The 24,419-nt window shown below is 43.7% G+C and overlaps 1 protein-coding gene across 1 annotated transcript in view; it reads right to left on the reverse strand.

Annotated features, from left to right (window-relative positions):
• SYDE2 (synapse defective Rho GTPase homolog 2) overlaps positions 1–24,419 on the reverse strand; it is an 84,133-nt gene that overhangs the window by 52,854 nt on the left and 6,860 nt on the right. The window contains exon 3 of the mRNA XM_089684412.1: positions 1,152–1,766. Within this exon, the coding sequence (XP_089540538.1) occupies positions 1,152–1,766 (615 nt within the window). The remainder of the gene's footprint in view (positions 1–1,151; positions 1,767–24,419) is intronic.

Raw genomic sequence — 24,419 nt, forward strand, 5'->3', positions numbered from 1 at the left:
CACACTGTGCTCTCGCGAACACCAGAGATTTCACACAAAGGAAGCAATTCAAAGAGAACAAGATACTTTTTCATACACGTACACAATAGTGCAGGCACATATGAGAAATATGAAATGTTGAGTTTACATATTTTTTAAAGTAAGCCCCCACTGATGTCTGCAGGAACTGTGATGCAATTCATCCACAAAGTTCATGGCAAAGGCACCAGAGTCCTTGCCCAGCAGTGACATGGTAACCTTCCAATTCAAACAGAGAGCATGTGTTCTAAGCTGTTGGAAACATACAACAAAAATGGACCAGAATGTCTCTGCAGTGAACCTAAAGCTCAAATCCAGGAGTGTCAACAAATCCACCCTTTCAATATCAAACCTCAACTCTCACTGCAAGGGTATGTCTATGGGGGTACAGTGAAGGTTGTATTACTTACCCAACTTCCTGCTTCGGCTCTCTCCTCCTTTGCCCAAACCTTCTAGTGTGTGGACAGAGTCATGGGCATCATCACATACAATACAGAGACATTAACCCCATTTCAAGGGTGATTTTTCATATCGCTGGAGTTGGGAATTACGGTAAATTGCCCCACAGTGACTACAGCTACAGAGGCCAGTGAAGGCCTATTTTAAAGCTCATTTATAACTTGTTAGAAATGTGTAAATACTTTAGGCTGGATCCACGCTTGCAATAATAGACCTTATCCATGTTGTGGCGTTGCAAAGACATTCATTCAGAAGTGTATCTCCACAATACACTTGTGTTGTAGTGTATCACAATGAACTATCGTGCATTGTGGTGTGCTGCATCAGGAGAAAGAAGCGGGTATGTTTCCAGTCTGCATTAGAAGCCCAAATAAAATCAATAGGCAGCCTTAACATAACGCGTATTAAGCTTTGAGGCATGCCAGTATGAATGTGGCCTTTTGTCTGAAGTGAAAAGGTCCCAGAAAACTTGGATGCTGGACCCAAGCTCATAGGAGTCCCAAGGGAACAAGAAATCTTACATAACATCATGGTGACAAGATGGAACTGTGCAGAACGGAGGTCCAAAACTCAATTTCTACCAGAGACATGGAAAGTACTGTATGTATGTTTGGGGGAAAAAGTGCACCAAATAACCACATAAATGGAAACATTGGAGGACATATCCTGCTTACCATGCTCAGGGGACCGACTGATTGTGGTGTCTTCGGCAGTCTTGCACACGACCCTCTGCTTGCACAGCTGCACGCCATGGTCTGTGGAATGTAAGGAATCTCCGGCATTGCTCTCAGTGGAAGGAGACATGTGTGATGGGTCCCCTGTGTTTAGAACCCCTCCAGCTTTCCCCGGTGCCTCAAGCACCTCCTGTCCTGGATCAGGCACCATCTTAGTGGATGCTTGATTGGGGCAGATATAAGGATCATCATCTTCGGGGATGGGATTGTACCAAATTTCTCCTTCATCGTCGGCATCGTTCTCTTCGGTGAGGTCAGTGGCGGGCAAAGCTAAAGGGCTAACAGGAGTGGCAGGGAGAGTTTTGGTCTCTTGTGCTTTAACAGGAATCTCTCTCTCTGTCCTGGACAAAAGGAGCTCTGGTTCTTTAGTCCCAATTGGGTATGAAATGGAGGTCTGACAAATGGCTTTATAATCATATCTGTGAGTGCTCTGTGTCAACCAGTTCCGTTTTTTTGACACAGTGATATGGTTCCTCTGCAAGTTATGTTCATTCACTTCTGTGACCTTAAAGTCCCGTTTAATAAGAGAGGCGGTATAAGCATTTTCAATCAAATCTGTCAAAAAAACAAAAATAGAATTAAAAGGAAACGCTGCTTCCATAGATCATGTACAATACACTATTCTCACATACGGCATTCCTATATTGTAATGATATTAAAAAAAATCCTTTTCTAATTTAATCTGTGGTGAACCAAAAAAATCAAATTGTAATTTTCTTGTAACTAGGCCTGATTTGTAAAATGCTTAGTTATAGAACACTCTGGGCACTAGGCATCATATGAGCTGCTCAAGGGTACTCATGAAAAGTGCCATTCCCTGCTGTAAGAAGATGAAGCTTTTATTATTTTAACATTGAAATGGGTCAATGAGGTTCTAATGGAGGCAGACCATCTTCTTAATTGGTTTTATAGAATGTGTTATCATTTTGCTAAAATTCTTGAATAATACATAGTTCAACTGTAAGGGAATGTCTTAAAGGCAAACCCAGAATTTCACTTCAATCAACAAGCCCACTGATTACTTGTAGTAATTACACTAAGACAACCAGTCATTGGCATAAAAGATGGCCGATACGTGGACAGGGCCTATAATTATGGCAACATGGTCTAATTATTATGAAGGCGACTATGACAAAACTGAGTATTAACATACCTTGTCATAAATAACGTGATTCATTCCCTAATGTAAACACAATCCAATGCTAGCATTATACAAGTGAAATACTTGTACCTCATCTAATCAACTGAACAGAAATTACTACACACTTCAGGAAGCGGACAACGAATGGCAAGTACCAGCGATGGCTTCAAAGGAGACAGTGAAAATTTTCATACAATAACATCAAGAAAGGACCTAAAAGCGTAATTCCAGGAAGCAATGTTTTTCTGACCTCTGTTGTATAAAAAAAAAATCTACCTCCAATGATGGTTCTCCTCGTCCATTCACAGAGTGCCTTGAATTCAGTGAAAAGAATAAAAGGGGTTTTGTCAATGAAAAAGGGGAGAGGAAGGGCAAAAAGAATCTCTTCACTGTATGAGAGCCGCACCTCTCAGCTGCATGAAGTACCATCCAGCATGAACAAAACTGATAGTTTGCCTTTAAGCAGCAGCCATCCAGAACTAAGAGAGTCCTTATTAGAGGAAACCTATTTGTACACAGCAAAGGACAGAAAAAAGTTTTTTTTTCCCTGGAGTTCTGCTTTAAAAATTTGGTTGCCATGTTGGCTATCTGGCCTGTGTCATTTTACAGCTCCTACTACAAATGTAACATTTCTATATTAAAAAGTAACTCTCCACTAAAATCTGCTGTATCTATAAATTATTATAAAGAATATGTAAACCCAACATGTTGTGCAAGGTGAGAGTTTACATATGCTTTAATAATAGCAGAAGAAGAAAATAAAGGAAAGAGAGAGGAGGAAAGGGGAAAGGAGGAAAGGAGAGAGGAGGAAAGGAGGAAAGGAGAGAGGAGGAAAGGAGAGAGGAGGAAAGGAGAGAGGAGGAAAGGAGAGAGGAGGAAAGGAGGAAAGGAGAGAGGAGGAAAGGAGGAAAGGAGAGAGGAGGAAAGGAGAGAGGAGGAAAGGAGAGAGGAGGAAAGGAGGAAAGGAGAGAGGAGGAAAGGAGGAAAGGAGAGAGGAGGAAAGGAGGAAAGGAGAGAGGAGGAAAGGAGAGAGGAGGAAAGGAGGAAAGGAGAGAGGAGGAAAGGAGGAAAGGAGAGGAGAGAGGAGGAAAGGAGGAAAGGAGAGAGGAGGAAAGGAGGAAAGGAGAGAGGAGGAAAGGAGGAAAGGAGAGAGGAGGAAAGGAGGAAAGGAGAGAGGAGGAAAGGAGGAAAGGAGAGAGAGAGGAGGAGGAGAGAGAGAGGAGGGTAGAACGAGGAGGGTAGAACGAGGAGGGTAGAACGAGGAGGGTAGAGGGAGGAGGAAAGAGGGAGGAGGAAAGAGGGAGGAGGAAAGAGGGAGGAGGAAAGAGGGAGGAGGAAAGAGGGAGGAGGAAAGAGGGAGGAGGAAAGAGGGAGAGAAGAGGAGAGAGTTTTTTTTATTTACTTATTAAGTAAGGTGGGCAGGTTTGACATTAAATTGGAACTAAAACCTTTTTTTTTGGTTTTGGATAGAGTGGAGAGGTATTCGATCCCCTGTCAGGCTTTTATTGTTGTCTGTGCCCATTAGAGAGATTCCCCCTCTCTATTTGTCCTGATTACCATTATCACTGAAAGTGAAAGTAAAAGAAAATCCCAAGTTTTGGGTTGACATCAAAAAAGTAATAAAGGGTACATCTTCCAATGGGGACACCAATTCTGGTGAGCCTGGTGTCACACTGCGATTCCCTCCCTTTGGAAGGATTTCCTCTCACATCCTGTTTTCACTATGGCCTTTTGGACAGGAAGTGAAGGGAATCTCCCCTATGGGACACAAGATAGCAAAAAATAAAAAAATAAAAAAAGACTGATGGGGTTAAAATCCTGTTTACTTTATCCAAACTAAAAAAAAAAAAAAAAAATGTTCCTGTAGTTATACTTTAAAGATTTAAAGATGAAGTGACAGCCCCAGTTCCTGCAGAGTCAGTGGTGACTGTCTAAAACTGAAACATTTTGCCTGGCCTGACCCTTCCATAAACCAATTTTTTTTTATAAATTAAAACAAAAATGTGTCCTTTTAAATCAAAGAAACCTATCCTTGAAGACTTGACCAAAAGACTGCACAAGCTGTTCCAGTGATCCAGTGAGAGATCTAGGTTCTATTACATAAGCTCTGTATAATCTAGCTTTCTTGCTTTCATCCAGCAGCCCCGTTACTTCACTTGCAGTCTTGTCCCCGTCCACACCAGAAACAAACAATGCAAGGATTATGCACACAGCAGCTTTCGCTGAGGAAAAAAAACATGGAGAGAATGTGTAGACACTGAGCAAGCCTTGAGCACACTTCATTTCACAGCTATAGCCTTACATTCTTGGGGAAGTTAAACACTGCCAGAATATAATTTGGCCAGACAAGTTCCTTGAAGTCCTAACAGAAAGTCTTTTGACACGGCAATGGGTACGATACCACAGGCACGTTTTAACTTGTACTGCATTCCATGAAAAACACTGCACGGGACTGTAACACAGCCGAAATCTGCCCAGCCATCTCCCAGTGGTGGTTTATTATTAACCCCAGGTTACTAGATGTATTCTATTAATGAAGGGGAGGGAGCCAGAGATACAATTACGTCTATTCAGTGTGAAGAGGTTTCTGGCTACCATGGGGAAGAAATTGACAACTTCATAGTTGTTGTTAACTTTTCAGTTTCAGGGAATATTTCAAGCCCAGCAACAGCGTGGGTAAGAGCAGGAGCATAATGGAAGAGCTTTTACGAAACAAAAATAATAATAATATTACAAAATTAAATTAAAGCGGAGTGAAAATGTAAAAAATAAATAAATAAATACATTCAGCAGCTACAAAAACTGTAGCTGCTGACTTTTAAAAAACATCCACTCACCTGTCCCTCGATCCCATGGTGTCCCCCCCCAAATGCCCTTTTTACCGGCTGCCTTTTGTTCCTGGTGCCAGCATTTTCAGTGTGGGCATCCGGCTGTGACAGCTTGCGGCTTCATGTGTGAGTAGCGTAACGTTTTGTGAATGGTCCCGTAGTCTTCTGGGACCTATCACATGTCACAGAAGACTACAGGGAGGAGGACAACTTCCATTTCCGATCACCTAGGCAATCCCTGCTCCCCAAAGGGGTCAATCCTTAACGGGGATTGGGGTTCAGTCCTTAAAGCAGAACTTCCCTTTTGGGTGGAGCTCCGCTTTAAGGAATCATTACTGTATACATCACTGCTCAACTTCACAGTAGGGGGGTAGAAAAGACAACCTCCGCCTCCGATCGGTTAGGCAACTGCAGCGGAAAAAGTACCCGCTACCCAAAGGTGCCCGTCCTTAACGGGGAGCGGGAGTCCAGTCCTTAATGCGGAACTTCCCCTTTTGGGTGGAGCTCCGCTTTAAGGAATCACTGTATACATCACTGCTCCACTTCACAGTGGGGGGAGTAGGGAAGACAACCTCCGCTTCCGATCACTTAGGTGATCGCAGCGGAAAAGGGAGTATGTGCCTGTCAATTTCAGGTACCCACTCCCCAAAAGGCGCCAGTCCTTAACGGGAAGCGGGGGTCCAGTCCTTAATGCGGAACTTCCCCTTTTGGGTGGAACTCCGCTTTAAGGAATCATTAATGTATACATCACTGCTCAACTTCACATTAAGGGGGTAGAAAAGACAACCTCCGCTTCTGATCGCTTAGGCAATCGCAGCGGAAAAAGTACCCTCTACCCAAAGGTGCTAGTCCTTAACGGGGAGCGGGGGTCCAGTCCTTAATGCGGAACTTCCCCTTTTGGGTGGAGCTCCGCTTTAAGGAATCACTGTATACATCACTGCTCCACTTCACAGTGGGGGGAGTAGGGAAGACGACCTCCGCTTCCGATCACTTAGGTGATCGCAGCGGAAAAGGGAGTATGTGCCTGTCAATTTCTGGTACCCACTCCCCAAAGGTGCCAGTCTTAACGGGGAGCGGGGGTCCAGTCCTTAATGCGGAACTTCCCCTTTTGGGTAGAGCTCCACTTTAAGGAATCATTAATGTATACATCACTGCTCAACTTCACAGTGGGGGGGGGGGGGTAGGGAAGACAATCTCCGCTTTCGATCGCTTAGGCGATCGTAGCGGAAAAGGGACCGTGTACCATTTTTGATTAAAAAAAAAAAAAAATTCCAATAAGTGTATATTGATTGGATTGTGTGAAAGTTATAGCTTCTACAAACCGTGGTATATTTATACTGGAATTTACACAGCTATGAAATTATACTGGTAATGGTGGTGATCAGAGACTTCTAGTGGGACTGTGAGAGTGTGGCGGGCAATCGCACTAAACAGACCCTCAGTGGGAGGTACACTAACTGAAACTGACATCAGTAGTGACACTAAAACAGTGATCAGATAGAATACTGTACGCTGTCACTGTACTAATGACACTGGCTGGGAAAGGGCTAGCATCAAGGGGTTAACTGTGTGCCTAACAAGTGTAATATGTGCTGCTTTTACTAAGAGATCTGGCTTTGCATGGAGAAGAAACAACCAAATCACTGCACTGTGTACAGAGTCCTGTGTGTTTGTAAACACAGGACTCTCTGCTATGATTGGACACAGCCAATCAGCAGGTCTCAGACATAAATAATTGGTTAGACACAGTGTGGGTCAGCATGCGGTGACCCGAACCTGGAGGCAAGCTGCCAACAGTTATTTAAGTTGCTGAGCCTACAGCTGTTGCCCAGTCACAGTTAATTTACTGTGACTAGGCAGCAAGTGGTTAAAACACAATGATCTAGGCGACATGTGTCAAACACAAGGCCCCCCAGGCCATTTAATGTGACTCTTGCACATCTCCTGCGGCTGCAACATCCCCCTTGTCTTCACCCCCACTTTGTCTCAGCAGTCGGCAGCAGAGAGGACAGAACTCCTCTGCCAGATCCTGTGCTTCTCCATGCAGCCGTGTAGAAGCTCATCTCTGCCTCTTCTGATAGTGGGGGGGCTCTTGACATCTGATGTAAGGAGGGGGTGCTCTAGACATCTAGTCTTACAGATACAATCGTCCCTCTTGAGAACAACTACAACTCCGATGTGGTCTGTGATGAAATAGAGTTTGACAACCCTGATCTAGGCTATTATATGAACAGTTTTGGATAGTAAACAATGTGTTACTCTATGATTAAGCCCATGGGGTGAAACATGTCAGGAGTGGTCCTGGGGGCAGGGCCATGTGCAGAGGCTTGCCAGCTGATTAAAGTTTTGCCTGTGAAGGCATCATTGGTGTGCAGCCTTTTTTGATAATGCTGAGCCATATATCTAAAACCAGTGTGTGTCCTATTGGGGAGGCTTCCCTTTACTTCCTGTCCTGTAGACTCAGTAAGAAGTGAGAGCTTATTGGGATAAATTCACTCTTATGCAGGCCATAGACGGTTCGTTTATTGGACGATTTTCCGTCCGAAAAACAAAACATCGGTCGTTCTGTTGCCGCCAATGATTGCAAAAATTGGACATTTTTCGCAAATTTCCCAGCATGACCGATAAAAGAAATGAGGAGGAACCGCAAAAAATCGGCCATTGCTATACTAACATCAGCCGATTATTCTTTTGGATGAAAAAACGGCCAATAAACAAACTGTCTATGGCCTGCATAAAGCAGATATTAGGGGAGCAAGTGTTCTAACTGGAAGATTGCAGCTCAAAATTTTGAATGACCCTCCCTTTTACTCCCAGATACAATGATGATCAGGACAAAAGGTTCACATTTAGTTATACTTTAAACATTACTTCCCATATTCCCCCCACATAGTTAAACCGACTCCATTGGGCTCATGTGGTTTTCTACTAGTACAGCTACATACTGGATCTATAGTGACTTCCACAGCAGCTCTAACTTCCTGTACTGAGAATCAATGTACAAATGTACAATGTCCTGTACTGAGAATCAATGTACAAATGTACAATGTCCTGTACTGAGAATCAATGTACAAATGTACAATGTCCTGTACTGAGAATCAATGTACAAATGTACAATGTCCTGTACTGAGAATCAGATACAAAATCACAGGGAACCAATTACAGCTGAATTTGGACACAGATCTAACGCACAACAGGCCAGTGCGTATATTAATATACAAAACCAACAAACTTCCTGAAGCATGTTTTGGTAGCTTTAAACAGATAGAAGGAAATAAAAGTCAGAAATCTCTACTGCATGCTACAAGATACTCTTCCACTAACAAAATCAGTGTTTTTCAACCTTTTTTCAGTCAAGGCACCCTTTACAATTTTGGACAGTCCCGAGGCACCCTTTAAAATTATAGACAGTCCCGAGGCACCCTTTAAAATTATGGACAGTCCTGAGGCACCCTTTAAAATTATAGACAGTCTTTAGGCACCCCATTCTAAAATGGGGTGCCTCCCGACCGTCCATAATTTTAAAAGGGCACCCCATTCTAAAATGTGAAAAACTATTCTAATAGTTTTATATAACGCAGCAACTTCCACACATGTAGGACACCCAACATTACAGGGGATTTATTCTCCCAAAGCACTTTTGCACACTGGTACTGACTAGTATGCCAATGTTTCTCCTCTCCCTCAGTTTTTCTCTATCACTGAGCTGATGTGACCCCAGCACTGATGGAGAGGGGCAGGTAAGGGTTAAACTAGGATGCTGTGCAGGCACCCGATATCCTCCTTATCAACTGATGATGTCATTGGTTGTCAGGGCGCTGGCGGCTAGAAGGTGGTAATGGTGCACAATGAAAACCTGTGGCTTGTATACAAGTTTAGGGCAATTTTTATACATTTTGCCAAGGCACCCCTGAAGAAACTACAAGGCACCCTGGTTGAGAAAGGCTGATCGAAATTATTTACTAAACACCTGTTTTTACATAATCAGACCCTGTCATCACTCTCAGCAACTTCAGGTAGCAGCACTTTATAAAGAAACATGGTGCATAAAACTTACCTTTCAGGTAGGCAGCGAAATGAAATCTTCGCTGTCCTGAAAATGTTCACGGTGCTGCTGCTAGCAAGTCCCCCACTTGGCGCTGCATTTCCTCCCATTAGCCACTAAATCACTACAGGAAACATCAGCTGGCGGCAGAAACCACAACCCCAAACCATGGACAAGTTACTCTACACACCCACAAGTGTTGGATAGCAGCAGCACTCAAGGTCTGTTTAAGGCTGGCCATATACTATACAATTTTCTGTCCAATTTCCTTTAGATTTACCTTCAACTATATAATGCCTGCCTAATTGGATACAATTGAAAATGTTGTTAAGATTTGACCTCATATTATATGGATTTTGGTAGATCTAAAGGAAAATTGTATAATGTATGGCATCACATGATGCTCCAGTACCAAGTCTTCTCTCCTCCTCCAGATGTGGCCACACCTGCAGTACTGGATTCATGTCCACCGCACCCGTACACGGCATTGACAAGGGACGTGGATCCCAGGTCTAATGTGGACCTTTCCCCCTTTCTTTAAAAATGTTATCAGCATACTGCTCTGTATGCGGATATGAAATGATTTTATATTCATCAGTTAAACATTTGTTGCTTTTACTTACAATTACTTGAGGCACTGCTGATGTAACTCTGGCCTTACAGCTGCATCCTGGCAAGTTCCTGTCACATGTTCCAGGAGACAGGCCCAGAGTTCTAGGTAGAGGTCAAGGAAGTAATAGGAGATGGATTAATCTGCCCTTAGTAGAAATGGCCACCATAAGAAGAATGGGAAGCAAAGGAAAAATATGGTACGCAAACAATTAAAAAGAACCTGCAACTATCTGTAGCAGGGATCACCAACAATCGGCCAGTTTATTGTCCTTAGACTTTAGGGGGGTCGGACTGTGGCCAGCGAGGATGAAAATGTTCCTGGCATAAGTGGAGTAAACATTGCTACATTTGGTATCAGGGGAAGAATAGTGCCTCACTGGCAGAATAGTGATTCATATCAGTGGGAGGAATTGTGCCTCAAGAGCCACATAGAGGCAAATGCAAAGGGCTGCACCCGGCTCCCGGGCCGCAGTTTGGAGACCACTTATCTATAGGCATTTGTTTATAGATTACCATTGATAAACATTTATAATACATTTTACGTTTGTGGTCATTTTTAGAAGGGTGAAATTCCTAAACTAAGCTAAATAGTACAATAGCAGTATCGATTACGGGGATTGGGTAAAGGGGGGGGTGCTGTTTGGGAAGGAGAGGTAGGAGGATTCACATTTTGACCAAATTTGTGATTTAAAGGAATTTTGTACAAAAACAAAATATCTGAGTTTTCACTGCCACCCTCCTCTTAAAAATGTTAGCTGGGCGGCTTTCGCCTGATCACCTGAATTTAATTTATTCGATTGCTGATCGGGAAAAAGAAGTACAATTTAAGAGGAGTTAAAGTGAACCTATAATTTGTTTTTTTTTTTAATAACAAAAAAGATTGGGGGCACTTGTTTGTGCTTGCTCCCGAGCCCCACTTTGTTGGGGGAGGAGTGAGGGTGATGGGGGAGGAGTGAGGGCATGGGGGCGGGGGGGGGGGGTTTGAGGAAGAGCAGACCACAGGTTTTATTGTTCGGTTTGGGCAAGCTGGCCCAAATGAACTGTTTACGGCATTAACAAGTGTGCTTGCTGGGCGAGCTGAATTAACTATACGTAGCCTCAGCTACATACAGTATACAGCAGTGTGTTCCAGCATTTGGGATGAGCACTTCCCGTCCCATATCCGGAACAAAATAGAGTCTGGCTGAGTGTTTCTCAGCCATTCACAAAAAGCTTTGTATTCTACGAATTAATACAAAGCTTCCTCTGATTGGATGAGGCCCAGATTGTGATATCATCTGCCCGCCTCTTGACCACAGCCAATCGGAGGAAGCTTTGTATTCACTCACAGAATACAAAGCTTCCCGTGAATTCCCGCAGAACTCAGCCTTACTATTTTGTTCCGGGAGTGAGACAGAAAGCTCTCATCCCCCCGCTGTAATAGCTGAAGCTACATAAAGTCAATACAGCGTAACCAGCAAGCATACCGGTTAGTGCAGAAAATAGTTCGTTGGGGCCAGCTTGGCCCCAACAAACTATTGAAATGTGACGTTGCACTTTAAAATTCCTGATCTAAGAAACACATTATTATTATACAGGATTTATATATCGCCAATATAACAGGAGACAATACAGCAACAATACAGTTCAATACAAGAGGGTTAGGAGGGCCCTGCTCCTCGGAGCTTACAATCTAGGACAGTGGTTCTCAACCTTCCTAATGCCGTGACCCCTTAATACAGTTCCTCATGTTGTGGTGACCCCCAACCATAAAATTATTTACCCAGTAATTATATTTCATGAGTGTCGTTTTACCTCCAATACTGCTGCTTTTAACACAGTAGCTGCTTTTAACAGAGTAGCTGCTTTCAACACAGCAGCTGCTTTCTACACAGTAGCTGCTCTTTACACATCGGAAATATGTGTTTTCTGATGGTCTTAGGGGACCCCTGTGAAAGGGTCGTTCGACCCCCAAAGGGGTCACGAGCCACAGGTTGAGAACCACTGATCTAGGACTTATGGGACAGAGACTATCCCATAATCAACATGACAGCCAGGCAACTGCCATTTTCAGGAGGAAAGTTTAGCAATGGCAGCGTACATATTATTCTCAGTACGTTTCCTTTAAGCGTAGATAACTACAGAAAAACTACAAAATGAACAAATTCCGAAGCACCAGAAATCTGTCAGGGTGGGGATTTTCTGACTGCTAATATTTTGTTGAGCAAAAAAGCACTGGGAAGGGCTAACGTTGGAGTCCCAGGCTGAACTCACAATCTTAAGATTTCAATTGTATGTATTGTCAGAAGTAACAAAACACCTGCCAGTTTGTGGCCAACTTTTAGTTTGTTCCTTGGACCGAAATGAATTTCTATTTTATATGTGGATGTCCTTCTAACACGCAGAACTATGCGGTGTTGACAACAGCTGTCCGTTAACAGCAGTCATTTCATTAGCTGACCTTTAGGTAGCAGAATCTGTTTCCCCTTCTAAATGTGTTTTACATTATAAATAGCTCACCAATCGCAGCCTGAACCTAATAAAAGGACAGGAAGAAATGTCTGACAGGATTGCATTCTGTTATGAAGTGCCAACAATAACCAAACTTCACGACACAGAATTCCAGCCTGAACAAGAAAAACATTTCAGTAAATTTAGATCTCCAAACATGAATAAACTATTTTGTCTTTTGTTTCTGAAGCGAGGGGGCTGCAATTAGGCAAATCAGTTCATTTCCTCAACCAGAATAACTTATTTTCTGCACCCGACCCCTGCTGTGAAATCCTTCAGAGGCGGATTGTACTCATCCCCCCCCTCTGCATCATAACACAAGCCGAGGAAGGAAATCGCTTACAGGTTCTGAGGAATTGAAGTTTTTAGTTCACCATTCTGCTCTCTTCAGCTACGATTTCCAGGCCTGGCTGCAAACAATTCCTAACTTCTTTTTATATTAAAAATATAATGAACAGTACAGATCTGTCCTTTGCCCCTTACACACTGGGCACTCAGCCCTGGTACATGGGGCTCTGGAGTTTAGCTGCGGGCAGAGGGCACAGATGTACTGTCAGGTTCCGCTGCGGGCAGTCAGACTATGAGAGGCTGACAGCTGTGGTTGGATGGTTTACCTAGCGGTACGACTATTTAGGGCAGTATGATCTCAGGGAGAGAATATTTAACACTTTGCACCATGAATAATGTATTCAGTGTCTTGGTCACTTCAAGCTCCTGTATGATCATAAAGGAACAAGATAGGCGACTTCAGGTTCGGGTAAGCTGCACAGCTGCTACTGAAAACTCTCCATGCTTTTCCCCACTTTTTCTGTGAATGCAGAAGTTGGGAAGCATAACAGGACAGTCAATCCCTCAATCCATAGGAATGAATGGGATGCCTGCGTGGAAGTTAGGAATCGGCCAGGGAGTTTGCAGCTTTGGCTATGAGGCTACTCGTGGACCAAAAGGCCAGAATTGTGCAGGAGCATGGCCAGCTATAAGTACGTGGGAGCCCCCTGTGCCCACCAGGACCTATGGAGTCTCCATTTTGTGCAAGGTCCTGCTTAGAACTACAGGCTTACATGCAGATGCTCCCTGCGCTGCCCATACAGACAGAGACACAGAACCAAAGCTATGCCTCTCCTTCTCCTGCACATAACTACAGGCTTACATGTAGATGCTCCCTGCACTGCACATACAGAGTCACAGAACCAAAGCTATGCCTCTCCTTCCCCTGCACATAACTACAGTCTTACATGTAGATGCTCCCTGCACTGCCCATACAGAGACACAGAACCAAAGCTATGCCTCTCCTTCCCCTGCACATAACTACAGGCTTACATGTAGATGCTCCCTGCACTGCCCATACATACAGAGAGACAGAACCAAAGCTATGCCTCTCCTTCCCCTTCACATAACTACAGGCTTACATGTAGATGCTCCCTGCACTGCCCATACAGACAGAGACAAACAGAACCAAAGCTATGCCTCTCCTTCCCCTGTACATAACTACAGGCTTACATGCAGATGCTCCCTGCACTGCCCATACAGAGTCACAGAACCAAAGCTATGCCTCTCCTTCCCCTTCACATAACTACAGGCTTACATGTAGATGCTCCCTGCACTGCCCATACATACAGACAGACACAGAACCAAAGCTATGCCTCTCCTTCTCCTGCACATAAGTTTGCACTATAAAATGGGAAACTCCAGCGAGACTCCATAGGTCCTGGCAAGCACAGGGGGACACACAGTCAGGCAGAGATGGCTGGGGCACCATTAATGCAGCAACAACAGAGGATACAAATTTGAAAATGACTAGCAAGCACATGAAAGACTTGCTATAAAAATCTTATTTTTTAACTTATTGAACAGATATAACAAAAACAATGTTTATGTATTTAAAAGACCAAAAAGACATCTTAGTGAAAACTGTAATCCTTTCTAAAACTGCCACTATAGAACAACTACAACCAGAGCACACAGAAAAGCAGCTCTGCTGTAATAGTGAGGTCCTGCCTAAAGCCGACAGAACAAGCAAGACTCAGTCCAGAGAACAGGCGGATATTATGAGGTTTGTTTTCCTTCTTGAGGCTGAATAAAAGATACTATTTAGCCATGGCTGGCTGAGTGCTAACACCGGTGTAATATTAGTGTCCTTCCCGCTGAAGGCTTTAAAGTAGACCTCTGCAATCTACACAATAATTTTTTGATAATTCCTAAAGGTAGTGCTGTTTAAAATGTAAACCCAAACAGAAAGGTTTCCTGTAGTCCTCACACACTTCCAGTCCAGTCCTAGGGTGACAATGCTGCTCCTCCATAGATACAGTGCAGTGAGCAAACGTTGTCAGACTAGGACAGGAAGTGTGTTACTGGCAGGAGTACCAGGTGAAAAAAGCCTGAAAAGTGGAAACTAATGTAGCCACCACATCTAAAGATTTGTAAGCTGCAATCGTACATTTTTGTTCTTGGGTCTAAATCCATTTCAAATCACCAAAATATTTACTTATTACAGGTACTTATATAGCGCCATCAATTTACGCAGCGCCTTACATATATTGTACATTCACATCAGTCCCTAACCCTCAAGGGGTGTACAATCTACGGTCCCTAACTGGCATTCATACATACACATACTAGGGACAATTTGGACAGGAGCCAATTAAAATCAGCATGTCTTTGGAGTGTGCTTTACATATTGTACATTCACATCAGTCCCTAACCCTCAAGGAGTGTACAATCTAAGGTCCTTAACTCATATTCATACATACACATATTAGGGCCAATTTACAAAGGATCCAATTGACCTACCAGTATGTCTTTGAAGTGTGGGAGGAAACTGGAGTACCCAGAGGAAACCCAGGTCGGCACAGGGAGAACACGCAAACTCCAGGAATTGGTGCCATGGCTGGGATTTGAACCAACGACCCTAGTACTGCCAGGTGGAAGTGCTAACCATTTAGCCGCTGTGCTGCCCATATTTATTCAAATGGTTTCCTCTGACCTCACTCTAACTTTCTTATCTACATGCTTATTCCAAGTCAGTTGCTAACAAAGTATCAAAGTAACAAAGCCAGACACAGCCTGGTAACTGGTATTCTCAGAAGGTAGGCAATGGCAGTTTCCACATTTCTGACAGCACAGGTTTCCTGGTCATGCCACTTCTGACTTGTTTATAAAGTCGCAGGCTCCGGGTCTGTCATGTTATCCTCATCATACTACTTGCTAGGTCATGGTCAGGTGTTTTGACACTTCTCTAACTGCATACTTGTTCCAGGTCAGTGAAAGAAGGAAGATAGAACTCAAAACAAGGCAAATGCTGTTGTCACACTGGCAATCCTGTCACTGGCGACAACATTTTCCAAGCAGGAAAATGCGCTTTCACTGGCTGAAAAAAAAAAAAAATGAAGGTACTGATGAACCGGAAGGGACAGCTGTCATTTCAGTCTCATAGGAAATGTTGTCTCCCAGATGTGGAAGAGCTCTGGGACCATCATAACTGAAACCTAAAGTGTTACTAAAAACCCACAACAGTAAAATCAGTCTGTAGATGCAGTAAAGCATGCTTGTTATACTCACTGTGGAATCTAAGGGTTAACCCTCTGCATTGTGTAAAAAGGCTATTGGCTCCTGTCATCTTTGATCCTCCCCATTTTTCACAGTCCCCAATCCATCTGCTATATTGTACAGAGCCCTAGGAGGCACTCTGTTCAGTTTAGTGTGTATTGCTAAAGAGTTTTTTTTTTTTAATGGGAAGGTGTATGTGATCGGCACAAGACCAATCAGACCATGGTCCAGACAGAGGGTCAGGGGTCATGCAACCTCATAGGACAGTCAGAGGAGAATGAAAACTCCTCCTATAAGCTTTAACCAGTGCTCAGCCAGACACTGATAGAAGTCACAAGACTGCTCTAACCAGGGGCGGACTGACCATTTGGAAACTCGGGCACTGCCCGAGGGTCTGGGGTCAGTAGGGGGCCCCATGAAATGCCCCTGGTACCTTTTTCATAGGCTTTTTTGAGTTTCGGCAAGGACACAGGGGCCCCATGATCCCCTATTGCCCGGGGGCCCCATGAGTTGTCAGTCCGCCCCTGGCTCTAAGTGCTGATGAAAAAAAGGTATTTAGCAATTTTTATTTACTAAAATAATCACATGCCCATGTTCTGTGTACTGTGAGAGACCAGGATATAGTAATCCAGGGTCCTGGGTTTAGTAACACTTAAAACAAATTCTGACTTTCAAAGTCAAACGTGGAAACTTGGGTTTCTGAATCTAAAACTTGGGTTTCTGTTTCATAAATTCCTTTTAAGATGGCCCCATGGCTCCCCCCCCCCCCAACCTGACCGGAATGGCTGGAAAGTGTAATTCAATTAGTGTCTCAATTGCTACTGATCCAACAACCCAAATCGACTGGCTAGTCTCCCCCTCTCTATTGACATTTATTCAAAGTTAGCAGAGCCCTCCAAAAACAACTTGCCCTGAGGGCAGTTGGCTTGGTCCTATGCAAAAAACTTTACTTGGAGAGGGGGCTGTGGGGGGGTCTACTTTGCACTGTTCAAACACAGGACAAAAATCATCTGGAGATATTGAACTTCAGGTTCCAGCATTTCTATATAAATAAAAAAAGGAAGAGGCCAAGCTAACTTGTAGCTACTAAGAAGCTGTACGGGTATTGTCCTAAGCCGCACAGGCAATATGCCGATCTCCTAAAAAAGGAAAAAATAAATAAATAAAAGAATGGCAAGGGCAAATAAAAAAAAAGAATTGGCAGCACACTATGCAGACTCTACCCTGGAGTGAACCAGTGACAACATATCTGAATGTCCCACCAGTGCTTGCAGAGTGATAAATCTCCAGCAATCTGTCAGATAAGACCAAGGGCCTGTATGAACACGGCTCCGAATTCCACGTCTCTCTCCTGCCCATAGCAAGCAGCTCCCAACAATTGGCACTGCACTGCAAGGATATTTACATTCACAACACAGCCAGCAGTGATTAAATCCACACATCTACTGGGCCATTTTTTTCATTGTCGATTAAACAAAACAAACAGCAAAAAAAAAAAAAAAGAGTTCCTACAGACAGTGTGACAGGTTTTAACGATCCAGACATGTAAACATCTTTTACAGCTACAGTTCTTCAACCCTAGGCTCCATGCACACTAGGATATTTTTTTTTTAAAGCTCAAAAAAATGTTAGGAGCGTTAGCACTTTATTGGTGTTTTCACAGTACATGTACAGAAAAAGGGGGGGGGAAAAAAGCTATAAAAAAGCTGTTAGGAGCGTTTTAGTAGCCTTTTCTTTTTGCTGGAAAAATACACCAAAAAAACTCTACAAAAAAAAATTTTTCCTGCTCCTAGTAGTTGAAGCCAAGGAAATACTAATAGCCTAAAGTAATGTGCATGGACACAAAGGATGGCAATATTTGGCTTCTAGGTGCAGAAGAAAAAAAGTAAAAAAAAAAAAAAGCTAGTGTGCATGGAGCCTAAATGTGTCAGCAATTCATGGTGCAAATCTGCCAACCAATAATAGCGGCTGTACACAGCAGATTGCAGTCTATCTATATAAATGGACCATGTCAAGCAATACAGAAAATTACAATCTCTTTTCATGTGCTGGGAGTTGAATATAGGATGGCAAATAATCACCATAAACTAAGGGCTCATGTACACTGCAGCTGATAAACTGACATTCAGGAGCTTTTCTGCGTATTTTTCAGCAGCCCCTGAACTCTCCCTAATGTTTTCCTATGTGTCCATGTACACGTCGTCGTTTACAGTCGTTTTTTTGAACGCACCAAACTTGCGTTCAGGAGTAATTTTATCAGCGTTTCAAACGCCAAATGCTTGTAAACGAGGCTAACCACGTTTATAAACATTTGCATTTAGAAGCGTTTTTTAACTGTTTCATATCCAAATGCTGTCCAGAGCCTTTTTTCATTATCAGAAATGCATACAAAGCGTTTTCCATGTATTCAAATGGACCCGAGACACCAGTGCAGTCAGTTCCAGGTTTCGCGGGAAGGAAACAATGGTAGAACGTTCCGCATTCTGCTCATGATGGGATCCATAGTGAATACAACCAGAAAAGACAGGTCATCTCAACACATACTGCTGTCTCTGCTTCTGCTCTCTCTATTTCTCTCAAAATGTTTGAAATAGTTAATTTTTTACTATTTTTCAGTGCATTCTGGAAGGTCTCCTGATGTTATCTTTAAAAAAATGCTTCTAAACGCAAATGCACATAAACGCAGCTAAACAGACATTTTTAACCTACGTTTTCCAGCAGTCAGTTTCCATCATTCAGACATGAATACATGAGCCCTAAACAATTGATCACTCATGTCTTCAACTGAACAGCAGGATTTGCTCATTTTCTGAAGTTAAAACTGCGCAATAAATTCAAATCAATTGCTTTTTCTGTGAAGTTCGGTTGGGGCAATTCGAAACCCATTTTCTTGCAATAACAATGGTGCCTATCATCCTTTGTGATTCTGCCCATCCATCCATGGCTTGGATTCTCATACCCCCCCCCCCCCATGACATACCCTGAACTCTGTAGACTTGTAAGTGCATATTTGTTTTTATTTGCATATTTAATACATTTCTCTACTACACTATCTGGCTGCTTGGCTCTCCCTTTGTGTACATTTCTGCAGACAGCGGTTCCCCAAGCCTGATCTGGGGAGGCAGCCTTGATTTAGCCAATTATAGTGATCCTTTTCTAGTTCTAAGCAATTCCTCCAAAGGTTTAACTTTTGCCATTATTTTTGTTGTTATTTTTATTTGGATCCATCTTGACATTGTTTTCTGTTGGGAGTTACACACCGCTTCACATGCTACAGCTCTCTGAGGCTCACGAATCCTATTTATTGAGCCACTTCTCTCTGGGTTCGGTTAATTCTTGAGCTGGTTGTGCACCACAGGCAACTTTTTCTTGTAGCAGTGTGAACCTGGCCTGCCTGAAAAATCTGAAGGAACGGCGTGGAAAATTGTCGGTTGAACAGCGACTGCATCCAGCCAAGTGTACTGTATAAGTATTCAGGCAACCGTGGGCACTGCAGTTGCCTAAATACAATAGCCAGCTGGTGAGGCTCCTCCATTTATTTATTAGAGGTACTTATATAGTGCTGTCAATTTACACAGTGCTTTACATATATATTGTACATTCACATCAGTCCCTAACCCTCAAGGGGTGTACAATCTAAGGTCCCTAACTCACATTCATACATACACATACTAGGGACAATTTAGACAGGATCCAAGCAAACTACCAGCATGTCTTTGTAGTGTGGGAGGAACCCGGAGTACCCGGAGGAAACCCACGCAGGCACAGGGAGAACATACAAACTCCAGGCAGGTGGTGCCGTGGTTGGGATTTGAACCAATGACCCCAGTACTGCCAGGAGGAAGTGCTAACCATTTAGACACTGTGCTGCCCATACGTACTGTTTAGCATGAAAGGGAGAATCTTAGATTTCTCTCATTCATCCAGCAGGCTGAACAAGAGTAAAGCTGGCCATAGATGGAGCGAGAAAGAATAATCGCTCTATTCTCCCATTGGAAATCCCTCCCGCGGTGCGATCACGTCCTCACACAGTGATTATTGCTAGCGGCTATTATAATCACATGTAAAATCTGACAGGCTGCTTGCAGATCGATCAAATTGGTACATTCAGCCTGCCCATACATGGTTCAAATCTCGGACGGTACCTGCTGACCCAGTCGAGTTTTAAACAGTCTATGGCCGGCCACAGATGATGTGATTTTCTTTCCTGCATCCATGGGCTGCAGAAAGGAATATCGCTTGATTTCCCCATCAACACAGTGTTGATGGGGGGAATCCCTCCCAGGGGGCTATTGTGTTCTCCCGGCGAGGAGGTGCGGGGGAGAGCCATCCCCGCCAGGAGAACATAGTGATTATTGCTGGCAGATATAGCCGCTGGCAATAATCGCATAAAAAAAATCCAACAGGCTGGTTGTACCAAAGTCGAACAAAAATCAATTTGGGTACAATCAGCTTACCCACAGAAGACTGGCATCTCGGCAGGTTCCAAACGAGATTCTAACCACCTATGGGTGTATTGTTATATTATTATTATTATTATACAGTACATAGTGCCAACAGTTTGCTCAGTGCTGTACATTACAATGGGGGTCAATACATGAGACAGTATAATAACAATAACAATACAATACACGAGGGGTTCGAGGGCCCTGCTCCTTGGAGCTTACAATCTAGGAGGGAGGGGATAGTGGTACGGGAGGAAAAGCTGTGGGGGATGGAGTGGTAGGAAGAGTGGAAGAGATCGGCAGTTAGCAGAGGGAGGGATAGGTTTCCCTGAAGAGGTGGGTTTTTAGGGTGCGCCTAAAGGAGAGGAGAGTGGGTGATAGTCTGATGGATTGGGGCAGGGAGTTCCAGAGGATGGGTGATGCCCTGGAGAAGTCCTGGAGGCGGGCATGGGAGGAGGAGACCAGGGAACTAGAGAGAAGGAGGTCTTGTGAGGAGCGGAGTGTGCGTGTTGGGTAGTACTTGGATATTAGATCGGTGATGTAGTTTGGGGGAGTATGATGGACAGCTTTGTACGTCAGTGTTAGCAGTTTGAATTTGATCCATTGGGTAATTGGAAGCCAGTGGAGGGATTGGCAGAGGGGGGTGGCGGAAACGGAGCGGTTGGTAAGGTGGAGGAGTCTGGCTGCCATATTCAGGATTGACTGAAGTGGGGATAGCCTGTGGTGAGGGAGGCCAGTGAGGAGGGAGTTGCAGTAATCGAGTCATGATGTGATGAGGGAGTGGATGAGCTGCTTAGTAGTTTCTGGGGTTAGGAATGGGCGGATTTTGGCGATGTTGCGAAGGTGGAGTCTGCATGAGTTTGTTAGCGATTGGACTTGGGGCTGGAAGGGTAGGTTGGAGTCTAGTATGACACCAAGTACTCTGGCTTGCGGGGTGGGCTTGATGGTGGCATTGTTGGACGTGATGGAGAAGTCAGTGGGGGGGGGGGGGTGTGCGCGGGCTGGGGGGAAAACTAGGAGCTCGGTTTTGGAGAGGTTCAGTTTAAGGAAGTGGAGCGACATCCAATCTGATATGAGGTTCAGTAGGCTGGTCATTCTGGCGGAGACTGAAGGGGTGAGGAGGGGGGTCGAGAGATAGATTTGCGTGTCGTCGACAGAGGTGGTAGTTGAAGCCGTGAGAGTGTATCAGATGGCCAAGGGAGGAGGTGTAGATGGAGAAGAGAAGGGGCCCGAGGACAGAGCTTTGAGGGACCCCAACAGAGAGGGGGAGTGGGGGGGGGAGGTGGTAGTATTATAGGGAACGCTGAAGGAGCGTTGGGATAGGTAGGATGAGAGCCAGGAGAGAGGAGTCTCTGAGGCCGAGGGAGTGTAGTTTCTAGAAATTGTATTGTGTTACAATTTCTACAATCTACGAGTGTGTAAGTAATTACCATGTCCTGAGCAGTAGAAGAATGAAAACCCAATTATAGGACCTGTGTGCCCTTTCAGATCAGGTTTAACTCAGCTGATCTAATAATGCAATGTACCTTCCCCTTTTATGAAAGCAGAAAAGGGGAATTAAAGGTGGAACTCTTTTTGTCTGGGAATAATTAGGAAACTTAGGTTTCATTCAAACAGCCCTGTACATCTGTGCAGAGGATGGGGTCTCTGCACCCAGGGAATGACAGGTGCTCCATGCAGCCAGTCTCTCAAATTCAATGACAGGCTGAGAGATGGAGTGGCTGTATGGATCTTCCAGCACAGGACACTGAACAGGGACAGAGACACAGCTCTGAATGCAGATAATCCATAATAGATACAGTAACAGGAGGCTGACCGAGCAACACCATGAGTAGCATGGTGTCATTGGTAAATGGCTGTCAGTTTCCAGTGCTGAATGCTGGACAACTGGCCTGCCAGAAGTCAACCTTGGTGCTATGCGTCTATCAAGGTACCTGCTATGTGGCGGTTTCATGCTCATAGAGTCATTTTAGCATGAACTTCCACTTTATATAGGTTCTAAAGGCCAAACATTTTTTACCTTAATGCATTCCTTGCATTAAAAAGGTAAAAAATGTTTAGGCTTTGGTTTTGGCCCCTCATACGAACCTAATCCCTCATTCGATCCAGCACTATGCATGTCTGCAGCTCTTCTCTCCCCTCACTTCCATATCTCACTGGCTTTGCTGGGGCACCAGGAGCCACTGACTCCCACTGTTGTTAATTAAAGCAGGGCCAAGTCTCACTGTCTGTGTCATGGACGCAGCAGTGGGGCTCAAGAGCGAGCACGCACAAGTGTCCCCATGGGAAGCGGCCTCCCAAGGAGGCACATGACGGAGAAAAGGAGGCAGGAGCACCAGTTGGACTCGAGGAGAAGAGGTTTAGGGTTGCTCTGTGCAATTCCACTGCACAGAGCAGGAAAGTATAGAGATGTTTGTAATTAACCACTTCCCGTTTGGCCCATGTACATAAACGGCCGGACAGGGAGAGTACGGGAGCGGGTGATCATTTAGAAACGTCCACCCGCTTCCCTGCCTGTGCGCGCTCCCTGGGAGTATGCGGCACAAAACTGTATGGGACCTCTGTGTGAGGTCCCAATCATGTGATCACTGATTGGCCAATCAGTGATCACATGAACAGTAGTAAGCAAGATGTCACTTTTGACATCATTGCTTACTACGTGTGAAACCTGTGAATGATCACAGAGGTCACATGGTACAAGGCTATTCACAACAGCCTTGTACCATGTGACAAGCTGTGACCAATCACAGCTCTCACAGTATTTCTCAATGGCTGCAAGAATGCAGCCAGAATGAAGGAGAAATGATTGCTTTTACAGCCTTTATGGGTGTTAAAGCAATCAGTGTAAAAAAAAAAAATAATAAAAAAAATCACCCCCCCACAAGTAGTACAGTGTCATCATGGTGACGCTGTACTGCTAGGGTGACAGTATGTTAAGAAAAAAAAAAAATAATAAAATTTAAAAAAAAAAAAAAAAAATGTTTAAATTATAAATTTTTGGTTATAAACTAATTTGGGTTATTTTTTTTACTAAAAATAACATTTTGGCCAAGATTTATGAAGAAAGATTATCTATTTGCAAAATTTTATAAGAAAACCAATTTTTTTCAAAATGTTTGGACTTTTTCGATTATATTGCAAAAAAATAAAAATCCCAGCGGTGAATAAATACCACCAAAAAAAAGTTTTATCTGTCTCAAAAAAATGCTAAAAAATTAATATAGGTACAGTGTTGCATGACCGCGCAATTGTCATTCAAAGTGTGATAGCAGTGAAAGCTGAAAATTGACCTGGACAGGAAGGGGGTGAAAGTGTCCGGACTTGAAGTGATAAAAAAAAAATAAAAAATTCCTTTACAAATCACTTTAATTGTAATGATGTCCAAAAGCCAACTTCCCTAGCAGATCCACACACATGTACTCTTTATAATTGCCTAACCAAGAACAAATTGTTACCTACAAAACAGTATAATTTGCCTGTTGATCTTTGCTGGAAAACAAGCCCTGTCTCAAAGTGCTAATTTGTGAAGTATAGTTAAGATCACCCGCAGTTATTATGCAAATTCTAAGCAAATCAGAGTTAAAAAGAAAATGTACTGAACCCGATTGGTCTAAATCCACTATGTAAAGAAGGCTCCGCAATTAGAGAAATGAAAACAGTAAGCGATTTTATCTTTATATGGTATTACCCAGCAGAGGCAGCAAAGGAATTTGCTTTGTTTAATGCGGGTCATGACAGTTGCATTCTTAATGTATACAAATGTTGGAAAGACGACCCAACACTCTAAATATACATTATAAACATAACATTAAATATCGTGGCGCAAGCTCTAGCAACTCTCAAGTCCTCAGCAGTGAGGCACCATAAGTCCCAGCAGGTTTGAATCACCCGGATGGCAATCTGAATGCTACATCTACAAAAACAGAGGAGCCACCACGGTAACTTGTTGGGACTTTTATTCACCAGGAGGACTGTGGCTTGCCCAAATGTATAATGGAGAAAAGAAAACAGGCAGCAGTTGGCTGAAATGACTGAACAATCTTTTCTACTCCCTTTGTTGAACTGCATGCTGCACTCTCTTTATCCTCAAAATACTTTTGG

The sequence above is a fragment of the Staurois parvus genome, unplaced genomic scaffold (genome assembly GCF_062004578.1).
Source record: "Staurois parvus isolate SC_StPar_1 unplaced genomic scaffold, SC_StPar_1.0 ptg000347l, whole genome shotgun sequence".
Taxonomy (NCBI): Eukaryota; Metazoa; Chordata; class Amphibia; order Anura; family Ranidae; genus Staurois; species Staurois parvus.